At 35.3% G+C, this 20,160-nt stretch overlaps 2 protein-coding genes across 4 annotated transcripts; both read left to right on the top strand.

The window, feature by feature from the left end:
- The first annotated feature begins 382 nt into the window (after positions 1-382).
- LOC106621445 (galectin-4) lies at positions 383-13,706 on the top strand. 3 transcript variants are annotated; one of them, XM_014240322.3, is made up of 3 exons: positions 383-1,102; positions 11,563-11,678; positions 11,752-13,706. In XM_014240322.3, the coding sequence occupies exons 1-3, from the start codon at positions 1,043-1,045 to the stop codon at positions 12,761-12,763; spliced, it is 1,188 nt and encodes a 395-aa protein (XP_014095797.1). In that variant the 5' UTR covers positions 383-1,042; the 3' UTR covers positions 12,764-13,706. The 3 variants fall into 3 exon arrangements, with proteins under 3 accessions (XP_014095797.1, XP_069963368.1, XP_014095796.1); XM_070107267.1 differs by lacking the exon at positions 383-1,102 and adding an exon at positions 1,535-2,393; XM_014240321.3 differs by lacking the exon at positions 383-1,102 and adding an exon at positions 4,643-6,333.
- A 1,328-nt stretch (positions 13,707-15,034) lies between these two features.
- LOC106621442 (galectin-4) lies at positions 15,035-17,062 on the top strand. Its single transcript, XM_014240318.3, has 3 exons — positions 15,035-15,178; positions 15,236-15,354; positions 15,419-17,062. Exons 1-3 carry the CDS (start codon positions 15,137-15,139, stop codon positions 16,470-16,472), a joined length of 1,215 nt encoding a protein of 404 aa, XP_014095793.2. The 5' UTR covers positions 15,035-15,136; the 3' UTR covers positions 16,473-17,062.
- Positions 17,063-20,160: the final 3,098 nt, after the last annotated feature.

Genomic DNA, 20,160 nt, shown 5'->3' with positions numbered 1-20,160 from the left:
TATATGACTGTAAGTATTTACCTCTACACAAAAGTTGGTATATACTAGCTTATCAGCGCACATTTATCGGTATTTCCCAACCACGCATGTCACGCAACAACCAAACAACAATTTTACCATGAATTATATAAAAAAACACCAAAAACACTGCGTGAGCAAGTGAAATTAGCCAAAAATATTCAATCACGCCCAAAAAAATAATAAATGAACACAAAAACATTTTTCTTAAATGACGCTTCCGCCATACATCTAAGTATGTGCATAAATACAATTGAATACAACATATGTATGTATGCCTGTCTGTATGTAGTAGGTTTATTGCAAATTAATATGTAAGAAATTGTTCATGAATTTTTCAAGCAAAAGAGACCATCCAAATAGTCTGCAAGAATGAATCGTCGCGAAAAGACGTCCAAAGTAAATCGGTCGCAACATATTCCAATATGTATACAAGTATATTAAAATATTTGTAACAGCATTAGTGCATGTGTAAGGGCTAAGCTTTTTAGCACCTTTGGCTTATAAATTAAATCTTAACTGCAGGCAGTAAACCGCTATATAAACATTAAAGCAAAAAAAAAATATATAATAAATATTTTTCGCCACATTCGCCTTTGCAGTTGCGAATTTATTAGCGCATGCAAACGAAGAAAAAAAACAAAAATGACTGCTATATTACTTACCTTTTCCACAACTCCGTAACATAAGTGCCGTAAATTTAAAAGTTCGCATCGGTGCAACGATCAACCACAAAATTGTAACAACAAAGTGCGATAGTGTGGGTTACGATCACCTCGCGTTCGCACATAGCAAATAATTATATACATACATATATTTGAATTAGTCATTAGTGTTATTTTGATATCGGTTTGTTTTTGCAGAGATAACCAAAGTGACGTTTTCGCTATTAAAAAAAAATAAAAATAAATAAATCGTGTTAGCGGAGAAAGGAAAAAACTAAAAAAAGAGTACAAGTTTATGCGAGAGTTTGATAAAAGCCATTTGTGCTAACAACAATAATAAATCACGAACGAAGCTGAAAATGCCCTGCTATAAGAAATGTAAATCGAGCAGTGGCTCAGATGCCGATGATGAGAACATGGTGAGTACGAAGTGGGTAAAAATTATATGCAATATTCAGCTAAAAATGAAATTAGATAGACTATTTTATATGTACATATGTACATATGTTTTATCAGTAACGTAAATTTGTGTGAAAAAATATTTGTTGCATATTAAAATATTTGTCATCAAATATTAGTTTCTTACGATTCTTAAGGCTAAAAGCGAACAATTTGTATGGACTGCATCATAAATAAATAATATTTCATAATCTAGTACTAGTTGTTATTTTATGTCCTAAAATTATTATCAAGAAAGTGTCTTTTATTACATAGCCATTTCTAAAAATTGATAAGTACATACTACATTTGTATGTATGCATGTACGTCCGAATATTTAAAATATGATAGTGCAATAGCACAGATAACATATTATCGATAATAAACCATAGCACGTTGGGAGGAGACGTCTTTGAATTGACCAAAGCAGGGTAAACAAATTCGACTAATATTAATTTTAGTCAGTCGCACAAGTTCAAGCTGAACATAACGCAAAACCACACATACATATACACATACACGCGTATAGCAGTGCAAACACCTCATCACCCCCATTGGCGCTCATACGTGTAACTTAGAGATTGACAACAGAGGGTCCAACTTTTGCTCAACGTAAAGCAAAAACAAAACAGAATCTGATAAACAACGTGTAAGCAAAAATAAAGATGTTGAGCAGAGGTGAGCTAAGCGAAAATTAATGAACGGGCTGCTCGGCATGAGAGCGAGGAGACTGAGGATTGAGTAGGAACAGTGAGCAAGAGCTAAAAAACAAAAACGACAGTTTAAAGCACAACTTCCATTATGGCCGCACTGGCATTTTGTGTGTGCAGTGCACTAGAGCAGTTCTGTGAATTCGCGGATGCATTTGTGCGTTACGGTTTAAGTGCAAGTAGAAGTTTCCAGTATCTGCGTGCCAAGCGTAATCAAGTTGAATTTCGACGAAATTGTCGCGCTATCTGGCTGCAAGAGTTAGCCAACAGACACGCATTATCAGTGCGAGTTGTGTACGAGATATTACGTCGTGTGCGTATACCGTTGACTAGTGCCAATTACGTAGATCATACAATCGAATTAGTTAAAAAAGAAATGCATCGACGGGGCATCGATTTTGCCGCTATCGAGGCATCTGCCGAAGCTTATGAGGCCATTGATACTTTTGCGGTGCAACGCCGGTCCTTAGCAGGGCAAGATTCGATGGATGGCGGACACCGGGACTATGAGATGGTGGATAATTTTGATGACATTGAAGTGCTCAGTGGTGATGAAATAGATGTATGTACATTATATTTATGAATTTCTTAGTATAATCAAATGCAGCCAGGTTAAAAAAAAACAGTTATCTCATCAGCAAGCTTGTTTACGTACTTTGAATTACGTAGTTGTACCCGAATTACTCATTTTTAGGTGATTTTCAAATACCCCTCCCCTCTAGCATTAATAAACTTTCAGTTTTTTGACACCCATATGATTTTTACATTTTTTGTTTTTGTTTGTTCTACGTTTTTCTCTAGTGGTGTGACAAACGTCATATTATCGATTTCTCTTTTGTTGTTTTTCTTCGTAATGGTGTTGCCATATAAAACAAACAAATTTAAATTCAGAGAGAGCGAGTCGTAAATTTTTATTTTGAATTAATAATTGAAACTGCAATAAAATCAACGAGTTAAAGGAAAATAAGTATTATATTAGAATTTCTTACCTGTGTACAATACTGTAAACATTTTGCCATATTTTTTATAAAATATATATTTTCAATATTTTTTTTTTGTGTTTTATGCAATGCATATACTAATGCACTTAACATACTTTTAGGAGAGTATTGCAAGAAACCAACAATAGAGAATAACTGTAGTTCCTTTTGTTAACGGATTCGTGTATACAGAGAACATACCAGCATGAGAAGCCGTTAGCCGTTCAATCGAGCATCATACAGAATTCGATTTGCGCCTTCTCAGTATTTTATATTCGCAGGTGTATACTGTCAATTAGTTATTTTTCAACGGCAATAGAAAACACAGTTCTGATAACACTGGTATACTTCCGTTTATACTGTATATAAGTATGTATTTTTATAAATCCTTCGAAAAAAGGAAAGATAGACACAAACCCTGACCTTTGACACTTGTTGATTAAGTGCCACCCATTTACCATAACACTCTAGTTTTGTTGTTGCTTTCACTTCAAGTGATTGCAAAAGGAAAGAAGACGCAGCAGGCTGATAAGCAGAAGACGCCAACAGGGTCACAACATGACTTTGTGAGTAGACCGCGCAAAACAAAGTGAAGTCTGAAAAGCTTTGTTATCAGCAAGTACAACAACAGTTTACACATGAATTCTACACAGTCATGCCAGCAAACACACCTGCAAACACACCTCGAATGTACAGTGAGCGCTGTAAAGCAATAGCTCGCTGAGAGCGTCCAGAATAAATTAGACCACACATATACATACATATGTATGTAGTTATCTCAGATATATTTAAAAACATTTTGTTTAATACATACAAGCAGAGAATGTTAATGAACATTCTCTGATACAAGTGTGTGCGCTCAATAGCTCTATAAGGCATGAGAAAATTAGAAATTAGAATCAAAACAATAGCGAGTACATGCACTCATTAGCATATGCAATAGTTTTAAAGCTACATCGGGTATTCGAAAACAAATTAGTTATAATATAATATAAAATACAAATATAAAATATAATATAATACAATATAAAAAACAATTTAGTAAGTAATGGTTAACAGAAAAATCGTAATTTAAAAAATTTTTGGTGATTGAAAAAAATTAACTTTTACAAGTAAGTTCTTCGTGAAATATTCAATTTTGTTGGAAAGTCTACAAAAATAGTCAACAAAATTTTCATCATCGCCATGTATGATATTCATATAGCTGGCTAGCGTTTTCAATTGTTACTTCTTTTGGTACTTCTTTGTATTCATTACTCGAGAAAAGTTAACCTGAGCAGAAAACGCTAATGTGATCAACAACTTGAAGTTTTTCGATAATTAATAGCCTTAAAAACTTTTGCATGACTGATGTACTACTATGGATACACGCTTCTTTGTCTTAAACACACTTGGTAGTCTGACACTAGAAATGAAAAATCTCTGCATTTCGACTGTAGAAGAAGTCCTAAACAGCTGTTTTGGTTCCAATGTTCAAATGGCTTACACAAATCTTGATGATGCTTAAAGTAGGGTATCATGATATCTGTATGACTCGTATTTCAAATGTCTCACTGCACTGGTAGGGGTTGTTCCACTTACCTAGCACTCCACTTGCGCGTGTGTGTATGTATGTGTAATTGCAAATAACAACGTCGCTTGCTCGAAGTAAGAGATCTGAATAAGTGAAGCTTTTCATGCTGCCTAACAGCTTTTAGTCTCATTGCTACGGTGCTACACCTTTGTGCTTATTATTGGCGCTGCACATATACATACATACATACAAACATACAAACATTCAATTGAACAGCCGCTCCACATGGGAGCTTCTCAATGTTCAACCAAACGATTATCTTCAGTCAAGTCGCGTATTTGTACGGCAAAACATGTCGTAAAAGCATGGAAAGCATGAAATCAACAACAATAACAACAATAAAACTGGCGAAAAACACAACAAGAACTTTGTCGACAATTAGACGAATTTTATAGTAGCAAACCATTAAAAAATATTTACGCGTATTAGTGAATTTTAGAAAACTCACAATAGAATTTTGTAATGCGAAACGATTTGCGAATAAAAGCGCATTTGTAAAACAAAAATAAACGCTGAGGCGTCGCATGCCAACCAACAAAATGGCAATCGATTTTTTTCGATGCTGACAATTTCGTAGCCAAACTTGTTAGAACTCGGTGGAAGGTGAACGCGAAACTCAACGCAACTCATAGAAAATGCGGCTCGAGCACGCGGCGAGGCTGTGATTCAATGAAAAAAGGCTTTTAAGTCGTAGCTAAATTTTTCAAACTTTTGCAGCACGTAGTTAGAAATTTTCGTATTAAATCTTTACATATATTATATATACATATGCATGTTTGTATGTGTACAGTGTTTTAAATTGAAACCACGCCTTCTCACTAAATATTACAAAGTAAATCAAATATTGCCAAAGAGAGTGAAATGAAATCAATAAAAAAACGCAAATTTATTTATAGCGTTTGCGCGAAACAGCTGTAGAACAGTAACAACAACAATATTGTTGCTTCAATTTGTTGATTTTAACAAGTGGAAGATAAACAAAACCGAGTGAATGACTAACGCAAACGTTCGATAACTTTATTAACGCGCTATAAAGTATATACGCAGCACAGCGTTTGCAGCAACAACAACAACTGATAAAATAAGCAAAACGAAAAACAAAAAAAAAAAACAAACATTAATGCCAAGATCAAGCAAGGCAGCCAGTCCAATAGGTTAGAATAACATTGCAAAGCAGAAAGTGAAGAAATTTATTGTTGTACGTGAGAGTCGCTTGAAAGCCGGCAAATCACGATGTTGTGATTCATGCAACGCCAAGCGCTTGTGAATTTTCAGAATATTTGGCAAGTTGTGATTGTCGAGCGCATTGAAATCGCTTTAGCTTGAAAAGAAAAGTTGTTAAATGATATTTAGAGCAACGTAGCAAAACCTTGAAGGGAAAGTACCACATGACCCCAAAGTGATGACACACTAAGAACAACAAAGCATATACATACATATGTACATTGCGTGATATTTAGTAGCAAAGTTTATTTAACATTTATTGACGCATGATACAAAATAAAAAAAAAATATAAAAATAAAATCAGCACTCCATAAACACAAACAGTGTTACCAAAAGCGCATAAATAAATATATCGGGTTGGTATCGTCTTCAAACTGCTCACACAAGCCACTTGGTTGCGTTTGAAAATCAAAATAATATAAAAATTACGGTTATACTCACACTCCCAACTGAATGTCAGCACACGTGCATAAATATCAATATTTAGAAAGTCCTTCACCTCGATGATTTTATGCAGCTGTTCTGCTTTTAAGTTCCTAAGCCTAAGTAAATTAGTGTTTTAGCTTCCACAACTAACCAAAAATAATCGTTTACACACAAAAGCAAAAACAAAAAAACAAAAAAAAAAATTATAATTTTAGTAAACTGTAAAATGTGCTTTCGCGGCATCTTCGATTGCCTTTTCGGCTGTTGTAAGTCGAACGACACACATGGTTTAAATGAGGTAAGCCGCAAATATGAGTATACGCTATACTTTATTAGTGTCAGCAACAACAAGTGCTGCTGCAAACTCTGTTGTTCAACCACATGCTTATTATCTATAATGTTTTGATTGCATGCTGATGAGTAGAGAGAAAGTATTATAATTGCAGACACTTATTTTTGTCTCAACAGCCGGCAAAAGAGTTGCACGTAATTAAAACTTTTCAACTAACTGCATTTATAGTAATAATTAGGTTCCATGTCACAGATTTTTATAATAGTAACCGACATATAGGTTAGGTTGATTGTGTTAGTCCGCAAAAAAGTCAGGTATGCGAAAGGAGAACAACAGCATCGAGGCAAGCTGACTTACCCTAATTGCGGTTGATTTAAGCTGCTGCTGTAATCAAAAGTCAGGTATAGCTATATAAACATTAGCAGAGCTCAAAGGCTGCGATTACAGTTATTGCAATGCAATTAACAAATCAATTTTGTTGCTGAGTTCGCTAGTAACTAAACGATTTTAGGTTCAGTACTCCACTCTTATAGAAATATGCTCATCTAGTGAAATAGCCTTTAATTTCATGGTAAAATATTATTATTTTATAAAAAATAGCTTTGTATAGATTTCAGAATACATCGTTGGTGCTCTTTAATTATTGCAAGATCTATTAGTTATATATAATTTTTAACTCTACAGTATATGTTACACTGCCTCATGAACACCGGCCATTCTCTCTTATTGTTTTCTGACAAAATTGCTGCAGTTCAGTATACGCCCTGGCAGCCCAATGTACAACTTATCTGTGTACATAGTGCGCCATGTAGCGCTAGATTTCATTCAGCAGCATTTTCATACTTTGTTTTATTATCCTACCTTGCAAAGCGTTCTTATTAATATTCTTCACACTGTTCACAGCACATAAATAAAAGAGTACGTGTGCGCTGTCAGTCGAGCTGCGTTATGCCGAAATGACGGCATTAGCGGTTAATAATAAAATGAATGCAAAATATAATACTGAAATTAAATAAATATACACATACATATGAATTAAATGATATTTCTCGCAATGACATTGCGCTGGGTTAATAAGAGTTGTAGGTATATATGTAAATGTTGTTGGTTTTGAAGCAATTGTGTTTGAATGCTAATTTGCAAAAGCAAACATGTACATACAAAAGTGTGTGAATTTGATATGCAATTCTTAAGTTATTTTATTGTATATTGACTGTTATATATTATATATTTATATACTAAGTTGACTCATTCCTGTTTAATTGCTTTTACCTCTATTTCCATGACTCGGTATTGACCCCATTTAGTTTAATTCCGCCATACAATTAAGAAAATTTAATTATTTATGATTTTTTTTTTTTTGCTTCGCTCGAAGACGAAAATATCATTTAAAATATTGTAGTAAAAAGCGAAAATTAAAAATTTCATTAATTAATTATGACTTTAAACAAACGAAATATTTATTTAAAATACTGTCGAAGTGTAGAATTCTCGCATAATTGCACGAAAACTTATATTCAAGTTCTATTAAACGTCGGCTAGTATGCAAACTATGCATATTAGCGTGTGTACTATAAATATATTTTGACGCTATAAGATTTCATAACAGGGTGTTATGCGCCGTAAGGCTGTAGCTCAGGCAACATTTGTCGATATTTTTACCTCTTACACTTTCTGAGTTAGCGGTTATTCAGCGACGATTCAGAGTTCAAAGTTTGTTGGCATGTTAGATGCAAAACTTGCAGCTGTTGAACAGCATTTACTCCGGAATTGGCAATGCTTAGCATGGAGAGCTTAAGATTTTATTAAATACAAGTGTTTCTCAATCAATAATATTGTGATAAATTGACAATGTGACAGTAAATTGCCAATATATCTCAAAACTCTCCGCGGTGTCACTTATATTCTGTTATGAAAAATACTCTTCCATATTCAACATAACCTATCTTTTTTTTAATTTTTTTTTCTCAAAGCCACTCCATTATTTTGACCAAATTCGCAGTCAGTTCATACAAATATTGTCGAAACACCATTTTATTTAAGCACCTTGTATAGAAAAGTAATGTACACAAATTAACGATTTAAATACATATGTACATATGTATAAATAATATTTTCGTATAAGTCTTGTTAATATTATAATTTGATTGACAAATTGAACAATTTGTATGCTAATCACACGAACATGCATATACATATGTACATCCATATCTGTATTTCTATATATACATATGTACAAGTATATAACGTGATAATGAGCCTTTGTATCAAGACGCAGTATTTTTGTAATCACATTTTGACCGCACCCAAAAGCTTTATTGTGTTTTTATACCCTAAAGAGGGTATATTAAGTTTGCCATGAAGTTTGTAACACCCAGAAGGAAACGTCGGAGACCCTATAAAATATAATATTATATTATATACGTCTGTATATATGCGAACTAGTCTCTCAGTTTTTGAGATATCGGTCTTAAACTTAGCATATAACCTTTTCTCACCAAGAAACTGCTTATTTGTATGAATGGCCGATATCGGACGACTATAGCATATAGCTGTCATACAAACTGAACAATCGGAATCAAGTTCTTGTATGGAAAACTTTTTTATTTGACGAGATATCTTCATGAAATTTAGAACGAATTATTATCTAAAGCAATAATCGAATCACCGAAGAAATTGTTCAGATCGAAACACTATAGCATATAGCTGTCATACAAATCGAAATCTAGTTCTTCGAAAGCATTTTTTGTATTTGTGAAGGGTATTATAGCTTCGGTGCAACCGAGGTTAACATTTTTTCTTGTTCCACCAGAATTTTGATGACGATAAAATTTTCTTTAATTAAATAATGTTATTTTGATAATAATCCTGTATGTGTTTACATTTATGTGTATTGCTATACATTCAAAAGAACACATTTCTAATCAATATTTGAGGCACTAAATAATTCCACAATTATATATAATAATCATTTGTCATTTTCCACAACGTTTCAATCTATATGTATTCATATATAAATACATACATTCATACATGTATACACCTTTTTGTATTTTGTTTTTGCACCGGCTGTCTATTAACAAAAGTTCAATTAGTTAACATTAGCGTGTTAGTAAAATTTCCCAAAACACATATTTATACATGGAATGCCCGCAGACGCTTCATTAAATTACAGTTGTTGTTATTATGAATATATTTAGATGTTTACATACATACATACACCCAAATAAAGGTATGCCATTGTGTGGTGTTAGTATTTATTATAAAAAGTTGCAAAACATTGACACAAAGAGTACAAAAACAATTGAATGTACATAGTACATACATATTTACACAGATTCGTACACATTTATGTATATATAACACAAAGTAATTGACACACCAAATTGGGTGTCTACAGGGTCAGACCGAAATTTTTGTACGCTGATGAATTGTTTTTGACTTCGTTCATTATTCACGTACTGTCGGCGAGTGCCGAAATCTGTCACTTGAGTTTTTTAATAAATCGAATATATTTCATTTACTTATTATGAAAACAAGAAAAAATATTAACTTCGGCTGCACCGAAGCTATAACACCCTTCACATGTGCATTGTTGTTTAGCATAAAAAGATGTAGAAAGATCTTTATTCTGTTTTGGATCTTTCAGTTTGTATGGCAACTACATGCTATAGTTGTGCGATGTGTACAATTTCTTCAGAAATTATAGCGATGCCTTGGATAATAATGTCTGCGAAATTTCTTAAAGTTAACGCGTCAAATGCAGAAGACTTGATTCCGATTGTTCAGTTTATATGACAGCTATATGCTATAGTTGTCTGATATCGTCGATTCCGACAAATGAGCAGCTTATTGGTGAGAAAGAGATGTGTACAAAATTTCAGACTAATATCTAAAAAACTAGTGAGGGCTAGTTCACGTCTCCAACGTTTTCTTTTGGCTGTTACAAACATCGGGGCCAACTTAATAGGGTATAACACAAAATTTATATTTTATACAAACATACCTAAAAAGTGAAAAAAGTTGGAATTATTGATCGGTTTCCATGTTAAAGTATCTACCCTTTTTGATATATATAATGGCGTTTTCCATTTCGTTTAGAATGAAAGTAGGTTTTGAGAAATTTCATGTGGCTTCAAAACCTTTTAGGAAGTAATATGAAAAATGTATTAATATCTGGTCGGAATATATAGAAGCATAAATAACTATCAGTTACAAAAGTGTACCGACTGCCCGAACTGAAGTTTCTTCCAAAGTAAAAGCAGTGTAACTTTTTGAGGAATTTTATTTCTCTTCACTTCTCTTTAATCGTTGCTTAGGTTGTATCAGCCTGTTGTTCTTAGTATAGAAAATATTGATTAGACATTAAGAGTAACTTTTCTGAGCGTTAAATATGACAAAGATCTACTCGGTTGACAAAATATTACTCTTTTCATTTCTATCTCTAATCATAACTTCCAAATCAACCCGAGATTCTAAGCGAAAGTTAAGTTTAACAGTCGAATTAAATTGATAAGTATACCAGCGTAATTAATTTAGGGAAGTTTTGTAATTTGAGAAGTGGGAAGAAAAAAATGTCAGCATCACTAGCATGAATAGACACGTTCACGAATGCAAATTGCTAACAAATTTACCATAATATGAAACGGTTTTAGTGGGAAATGAGCCTAGCGTTCTTTTTTATATAGGCTGTTCTTTCTACAACTACCAAAACAGTCGGGTTGCTTCTCTTCAAAATTCTCGATTTCTTATTAGTTAAAGAAGATCTAGCAGATCTAGCTGGGCATGTTCTGTAGCTGAGCAATCTCAACCTGAACTTCATTAATCTGGAATACCTCTGTACAGCGATAGATTGGCTGTTTTGTTAGCTATTGCGCCTGTAGCCTAGAGTTGAAATCAGCGCTTGTAAAAACAAAAATGATATCAACTAAATTATAAAAAAAATATTCAGCTTGAGCATTCTGTAGCCAGAATTTCTCGAATTCCCCATGTAGAATACAAAAATCAATACAAATTTATTGGCGAATGTCAAAAAAAAAGAAAATAAAATAATTTCTTTTAACTTAGAAAACTAAACAATTGATTGTTTTACTTCTGTTAGTCGTTATGTTTCGTCTGATTCTAAATTATCGAAATGCATGTTGACAATTGATTTTAAACTTAAAAACATATTAATTATACTTAATTAAAGTCTTCGACGCGGATTCACATATTTATTATTTTATTCAATTGCAGAGCTCCTTTTACGACTATGTGGAACCATTGCCCGTATACCAGAACGAAAAGATCGGCACCCTCAAGGAGGGCATCAGCTTCACAGTGACCGGTAGCATTTTGCTTAATTGCGAGCGGTAAGTACTTACCACAAGCGCTAACAGCAATCAGTCAACCTACATTCATACCCACATATGTATGTCATTACAGATTTTCCATAAATTTCGTTATTGAGAACTCAACACGTGACGTCGCGCTGCACATCAATCCACGGCTGCCGCAAAACTACATCGTGCGCAACACGAAAGCGAAAGGCGTATGGGGCAAGGAAGAGGTCTCATCAGCACTGCCATTCTCACTGCATCGCGGCAGCAAATTCGCCATACAGATCTTCATAACCGATAGCGATTATCTGATCTCAGTGAATGGCATACATTTCGCCAAGTATGCGCATCGCTTGCCCTACACATCGGTGTCGACGATAGAGGTGAAAGGCGATGTGGAGAATGTGAGCATGGAGCGCGGTGAGGTGGAGTGCTATCCGGAGCATATACCCGGCTTTAACCCCAAAGAAATACGCACAGCGCTGGACATTTTCGATGAACAGCCCAATGGCGATAAGACGGCGCTTATGCCGTACGACGAGGTGGACAGTTCGAATTTGGATTGGGCACCGCTGGGCATAAAGAGTTCGATTGCCTTAATGAAAAACATTGCTTGTGGCATACCACTGCCTTACTATGGTCTGCTGCCGGCTGACTCGCTCAAAGTGGGACGCTGTCTGCAGATAGTGGGGCGCGTGAAATTGCTGCCGCAGTCGTTCTACATCAACCTACAGAAGGGCCAAAACTATTGGCCACATCCGATTATCGCATTTCACTTTAACCCGCGCTTCTCGAAACAGAGCGGCACCATAGGCAAGGCGATTGTGTGTCGAAATGCTTGGTACAATGGCGCTTGGGCGGATGAGGAACGCTCCGAATTGGACACGGACTTTCGGCCGGGCAAAACTTTTCGTTTGGCTATCGTGTGCGCGGAGAATGCATTCGAGGTGTACTTGAATGAGAAGCTCATAACCGACTTCACATACCGCATCAAACCGGATGTGGTGGATACGGTATATATACAGGGTGATATTAAATTGCGCAGTGTTGTGCTGCTCACTAACTTGTCGCCAAAGGGCACGAGACGCATTTACACAAATCCGCTATTCAGATATTAATAATAAACAGTGCTGTGTATGGTTGAGAAAAAAGGGTATTAAAGTGAAAGTGACTGTGTTTAATAAGGTTGCGTACGCATACAATTTAAAATGAGAACTCTGAATTGCTTTTAAGCAACGCAGTGCGGTTTGCGGTAACTCATAGGCCCTGAGCACCTAAATGGGAAAGGTGTAGAGCATGTGTCGTCGGAGCAGAACCGAAGAAGCCATATTTGATATGGATGTGCGAATAGATTTTTTAATGTTTAAGTTTTGTTTTTTTTTTTAGCTTTTTGCAATTGTATATTTGTATAATCTCTCTGTAAAGTTCTTTTTACTATTGTTTAGTAGTTTAGTTAACAGACAAATCCGAAACACCTACACTAAATCAAAGATTAGTATATAGTATATTGTATAAAATAATGAAACTTTGCTAAGACACAAATTGTTGCAAGTTTTTTCGTGTTTGATATTACTGTTATTTGAATCTTGAATAAAAGACATTAACAATATTTTTTTTTAAATATTCCCAAATCTAACTCATGTCAAAATTAATTTTCTGAGACAATAATTAACTTAGTCAATGTATTAGGCGAATGGCCAGTCAATGAAGGCGTCGTTTAGTATAGAGCCCTTACATATGTATGTATGTATGTATGTATATACTCAAATTCAATAATGTATTTTTGAAATTTTCGTGCTTCAAACATAAAGTTACCTTAATGGACTTGTGATGTTTTACTCTAACTGAAATCTAAAATAAGAAAAAAGAATAAATTTTAAAAATTACAAACCGATTGAAAACCTTATATGCTCTACATATACCTATATATATATATATATCTGTTGTATTTCTAATTGTTAGTCCTCAATATTTATGCTATTTACCAATTTATATACACTATGTACTAATAAATGAACTGCATTTGCTTGAGATGCGCTGAAATATGGAAAATTGTAAAAATTTACGTATTATTTTCTTTGTAAAAATTAATGCTTTAAATGAGGAAAATAAAAAAAATACTCTAACGAATATTTAAAAGGAATAATATCGTTTTTAATCATTTATGCATTATATATTTTCATATCATATATGAATGTATATGCTTAAGACGCACAGTGTTCCATTAACTTTTCACATTACATAAATAATCACACATTTTATAACACACTGTTGAAACAAATTATGAAAATAACGGAAACGATAACAGAGTGTACAAACTGAATCAAAAATGTAATGGTTTGTGTCTCTGCTAAATGAAAACATAAATACCTTAGAGTTGTCACTATTTAATCACACTCGTGCTAGCAGCGCAAAAGCAATGAAACGTGATTTCCCTCTAGGAAAATTGGTTTCCTACGAAAACAGTTATGAATTCGTTGGGATTACCTATTTTAAGACCTCAGATAGATATTTATACAAGACAAATATTTAATATACATAGATGAACTTAAAGTTCTCAATTTTTTCAAAGGCAGGAAAGTGAACATCTAAGAGATACATAAAAATGCGACAAACAGCGCTAAGTAGGTGGGAGTTTGCGTTTTCTTTAGGTTTTCATTGTGGCAACGCCGATATTCCCGCGAATTGTGGTTGTTTCGTGTCCGAATTACTAACAGGCGACGTTCTCTCTATAATCATACAAACGAAGGATGTGTGGTTGTACAGAGCTTCTTCACGGATGGTTACAGACGCAATAGGAAGATTGCGGGCAGAGTCTACTGGACTCGTTGACAGCTTTAGACTTCAGTATCGATTTTTAAAACAGACATGGCTGCCAAGAAAGTGGATCCACTGCTTCTATATGCACCACTTTCAAGAAAACAGCTATAGCTATCGAAATGTATTCGATATTCAAGTGGGTGCCAGACCATTGCGTGATCCCAAGTTCCTTAAAGTCTGAGGTGAATCGATCTAAGGATATTCTTTCGTTAAGTAGAATACGTAGGTTTACTGCTGGGGTTTTCTGAAAGATGACAAGAAGAAAATCTCTCATTACTTCTTTTTTTACCGTTCTCCTTTTGCAAGACAATGCAAATATTATTTGGCGGTATTAGTCAACTTAATAGAATTGTAACGGATACAGCTGGTCTCGTCAATGGTCGTTGTTCTCTCGCTGGAGTGTTCGTACGAGGATTTGGAAAACTGTTCTTGTCATTCACGCCTAAGGTATTGAATATTAAATTTGGTTTCAAGTTCACCTGTTTGGTGTTCAAACAAATTACAATATTAGGCATATTCAAAACTAATCTTTAAATGTCAATATTTTTTGACATTAATTCATATTAATAATAAAAATCGATTTTCAATGCCTTTCGTGAAACTTAACATTTTGCAATGGCACTGGAAGTTCTATCGACTCTCTCATCGCTCGCCTGTCAGTTGTTGTTACAATGGGAAATACTTATACTTTTACGAAACGATCGACTCTTGAAGTAAAATATTTTTATTTACACATATAAAATAACTGAACATCTTTTTAATCTTAGTAGAACGAATTCGATTATGTTGTAGACGACTTAGAGCCGGTGTATCGAACGCATGAGCTTGGAATACTCAAAGAGGGTATTTGCTTTAGAGTTACTGGTAAAATACTGTTAACTTGTGAACGGTAGGTGTCGAAGCAGTTCCATTTCTTTGTGAGAAAAGCGTTATAATTTCTTTAACGATTGCAGTTTCTTCATCAATTTTCTAGTGGATAATGCCGCCGGTGACGTGGCGTTGCACCTTAATGCGCGTCTACCGCAGAATTATATCGTGCGTAACAGTCGGATCAACAAGCGTTGGCAAGTTGAGCAGAACACCTCAGCAATACCATTCACACTGCGACGTGGCACCAGATTCCTCATGCAATTTCTCATCACCGAAACCGCCTTTCTCATATCGGTGAACGGTTTCCATTTCTCCTCATACCTACATTGCATACCATATCACTTGATTAGCTCTGTGGTGGTGATAGGTGAGGTCACAGATGTCTCAGTGACGCAAACAGAGGTCGCCACGTATCCCGATCGCATCGATACAATACGACCTGTGGAAGTAACAGTCAAAAGTGGCCTCGGCTCGCTGCCTTCGACTAGATCTGGTTATGCTCAGCTGACCAGAAGAGATATAGGTTGGCGATTCACCATGGTATTGAAAGACTTGCGTTGGCAGGCTGAAATTACGGCACCCTATGTGGGTAGCTTACCGAAGAATATTATGAAGCCGGGTCATTTTCTCAAAATCGAGGGACGTGTCAAGTTATTACCAATGTCATTTTATATAAACTTACAAAATGGCGTTTATTTTTGGCCACATCCAATCATCGCTTTCCATTTCGCTTCGTGCTTTATTAAAAAACAAGAAAACATATCTAAAGCGCAAATTGTACGCTGCGCTTGGTACGATGGTGCATGGTCAACAGAAGAACGCTCGGATATAGATACAGAATTCCTACCGGGTAAAATATTTCGTTTGGCTATTGTGTGCATGGAAAACGTTTACGAGGTGTATTTAAATGGCAAGTTTCTGCTCGAATTCAGGTATCACATGCGACCAGAAGTGGTGGATACGGTGTACATATGTGGTGATGTTAAGCTGAGCTGGGTGTCACTACATAATAATGTTGAAGATGATGGCACCACTCTACAATACTTCACCACACAAATTTTAAAACAACGCTCTACATTCACCACTCAGCCGCGAAGGGATACTTACCGACCCACATTTGAACCATCGACTATTTAACAGTTATACTCACGTAAGCTGGTGGTGTACGAACTTAATGGCGGTATATAGAAATATATGGCAAATGTTGTGAAAACAGTTCTTTAGACTTTAATGTCAGTATAAAATTCCGCATTAAAATTTGAAATCTAACGCCGAGCGGTAATCTATTATTTTTAAGTTTGGAAAAGCAATATGATATCTCACTCACATGGTATTAGAAGTCTTCTTGTAGAGAAATTGTTTTATAATTACGATCTAACTACTCCAGGATAGCTGAGGAGTTTTCTAAAGTTAACGACTTCACAGCTATCGTCGTTAGGGGAAGCTAATATAGATCATGGCACTCATGTTCACAAAAACAAAAGTTCCTAACGTTTTAGAGTATGACAAAATATAAACATTATCAACAATCGGTTGACTAAGTGTACCTCTATTCCATACTAGCTGTATTTACCAACCCTAACCCAATTCGAAAACTAATTTCCTCTTGCATATATATTGCATGTATACTGAAAATTCCAGGCTCTGTATTAATAATTCGGGAAGTTCTAGAACTGTTCAATTAAAACTTATGCAAAGCTAATTCATGAACTTACTACCGTTTCTTATTATAGTGGACTTAGAGCTCGTAAGTGAACTTTAAACCAAATCTAGACTACAAGTTTAACAAAACAAAAAAATCGATGGAATTTATCGGATGGAAATCGATAAAATTGTTTTGGCTGCATCGCAGACCGAACTTATAGACTCCATGAAGAAAGTTCCAGTGAAAGGTCTGAAACGACACGCTATCAAGTAAAATTTAAAATGCTTGGTTAAACAGTAAAAATAAGCTCATCGCTTTATTACTGTACGGCAAGTTTGAAGTATTATTTCCATAATTATTTAATTTAATTGTTAAAAATTGAATTTGGCTAAATGTCACTATAACTAGATTGGTTTCCATGAGTTAATTTTCCCCTTTCTTCCTAAGATAATTACTCGAAATCACTGCAAAACTAAACTTAAGCGTGCTGCAATACTCTCAGGTGAAAATGCCATTTTATTGCGCTGAGCTTGTTACATAATGCGAAAGTGTCTTCTCAAATAATGCCGATAACGAAATTGCTACTACTTGTACAAACATTGGGTAATCAATTTAATTTGTGACGTCAATAAATAGACTTGAAAATCAATTCCACATCACAATTCGTAGCGTCTGCAGTTCTCAATGAAAACTTGTCGAATCATCGAAATTGGAAAATTCACACTCGGCACAGCGGGGATATTAGCGCTGAGTGTCGCCTTAATCATTGCGCTTGCCACCAGATGCACTTGACAGCCACTGCATGTAGACGCCCCCTCACTTCGCGCAAACGAGATAAGCTAAGAGCCGAGCGTAGTTAAAGTGATAAGGAAATTATTGGGACCACTTGTTCATTTCAATGGCATTACATGTGTTCATATGTACTTCTGACTAGATAAGCATGAGTGGTGAAGCGGTACATTTTCACACACACACACACACACATACACACTAGTGCGTGCATGTTTATTGACATATCGCTCAAATCATATTCAATACTGCTGTTCCGCTGCTCACTCCGCGGAGCTGCTGGAGCAACTTGCCACATCCACAACAGCAGCAGTGGGGCTGCCTTGAGGCATGTCTGTCTAATGTACTTTGCTACAAATGCACAGGCTAATGTATACTCGTATGTGTGCGTTTCCCAAGTGACTGTGGCATCACTACTGAAACTCCAGTTGTTGCTCTTTGGGGAATAATTGTGGTAAATATCCTAATGGATATCGCTCCACAATCATTTTTGTATGTGTGCGAGTGTACTCATATGTGTGTATGTGTGTGTGGGTGTCATTCCGCTCCGCTTATCGCAAACATTTGCATAAACATTTAACGCATCGTTAAAGTGATCCGCTATTAAATCGAAAGGGGCGTACCGCAAAATGGCTGGAGTGAGTGGTAGATACTGCTTTCGAAAGTCAATTTCCCATGCTCAGAGCCAATAAATGTAAGTGTCTGCTTTTAATAACTGCTTGGGTCTTCTTCAATATTTTTGAGCTCATATCCAGAGAAGAAACTGGAGAAGATGAAACTAAAAACAATTTTTCTAATATGCTAGAAGTGGTAAAAAAGAGCAATTAATGGCCATAAAGGAATCAGTCAAAAATGTAACCATTCAAAATTTTTCAGCAGATGATATGAGCAGACTTTTGGAAAAGGGCCTCAGTATACATTATATAATATGAAAAAGCGATGTCTTCCAGGTTGCTTTGCAGTTCTTCTTTCAGATTTGGATTTTGGAAGTGGCGTCAAAAGTACTGTCATTGAATCTGTAGCTGTAGCTGCTAACTGACAACTTTTTCTGCAAGGTTTTAGTATTGTAAGAACAGTACGAGTAGAACATTGTATCAAAGATCTTTGTGCGTACCCAATTTTGTAGCTAAAATCTATATAACTTTGCTATTAAATAGATCATTCGTAAAGATCAAACAACTGCCGCTGTGTTCCTTTCGATTGCCTAGTTGTGACTATCTAAAGAACAAATAACATCGCTCGTCGACAATGTGAGAAACTTGATCAGATTATAAACAGAAGTCAATTGAGCTTTAATATGTAATATATTTGAAATAAATTTATACTTTCGGAGCATAAAGTTCACAAAATTGTTTAAGGCTTTTAAGATCATCATTTGAAGCTTTAAGCTTTTATCAGCTACGAAGCTCTTGAGATCATCATTTGAAGCTTAAAACTTATATCGGTTTCAAAGCTTTTGAGACCTACATTTGGAGCTTAATGTTTTCATCAGTTTCAAAGCTTTAGTTATGCCCAATCGAAGCTTAAAGCTAACACATCGGTTTCAAAGCTTTTGAGACCTACATTTGGAGCTTAATGTTTTCATCAGTTTCAAAGCTCTAGTTATGCCCAATCGAAGCTTAAGGCTAACATATCGGTTTCAAAGCTTTTGAGACCTACATTTGGAGCTTAGTGTTTTCATCAGTTTCAAAGCTCTAGATATGCCCAATTGAAGCTTAAAGCTAACATCAGATTCGAAGCTCTCGCGATCATCAATTGAACTATAAAGCTTTCCACGGTTTCAAAGCTCATGAAAGTATTAATCATCCATCTCAGTATTAACTTCTCTCTGCGTGTTTGCAATAACCTAGTCACCCCTTTAAGGCAAAACTGAAAATCACCATGTCTAAACGCCCAAAAAGCATGCTGGCACGATATTATATTATATATATTTCGGAGTGTAAACAATTATTCGTATCTCAATTTTATGACAAGTATTTCTAACGGCATAAATGCAGCGCAGCGATATCAACAGATTTTGTTTGCTTAGAAGTCGTGCTGGGCTATCGAACTTGCTGCTGTGCTCCACCACTGTCCACCATGCAGATATATGTACATACATACATACAAATATAGATACGTGATATGTTATTATTCACTTTAACTAGTTGTTGATTTTACTCCAGTTATTTGTCCACCAGCGTTGTCGCTTAATTAATGTTGTGTTTGCGCAGAGACGCACATCGATGTCAACGCCTCATTCATTGATTCATTGCCGATGTGATGGTATAATTTACGCCACTTTAACGATCCTCCCCTGAATGGCGGCGACATAGACGCCGACAGATTATGTTTACATTCAACTTGTTTCACATCCCCCGCACCACCTGCACTGCGCCTCCGCATCAAATG

This window comes from Bactrocera oleae, chromosome 3 (genome assembly GCF_042242935.1).
Source record: "Bactrocera oleae isolate idBacOlea1 chromosome 3, idBacOlea1, whole genome shotgun sequence".
Taxonomy (NCBI): Eukaryota; Metazoa; Arthropoda; class Insecta; order Diptera; family Tephritidae; genus Bactrocera; species Bactrocera oleae.
The sequence above is the reverse complement of the archived record's forward strand: the minus strand, read 5'-3'. Positions and strand labels throughout refer to the sequence as shown.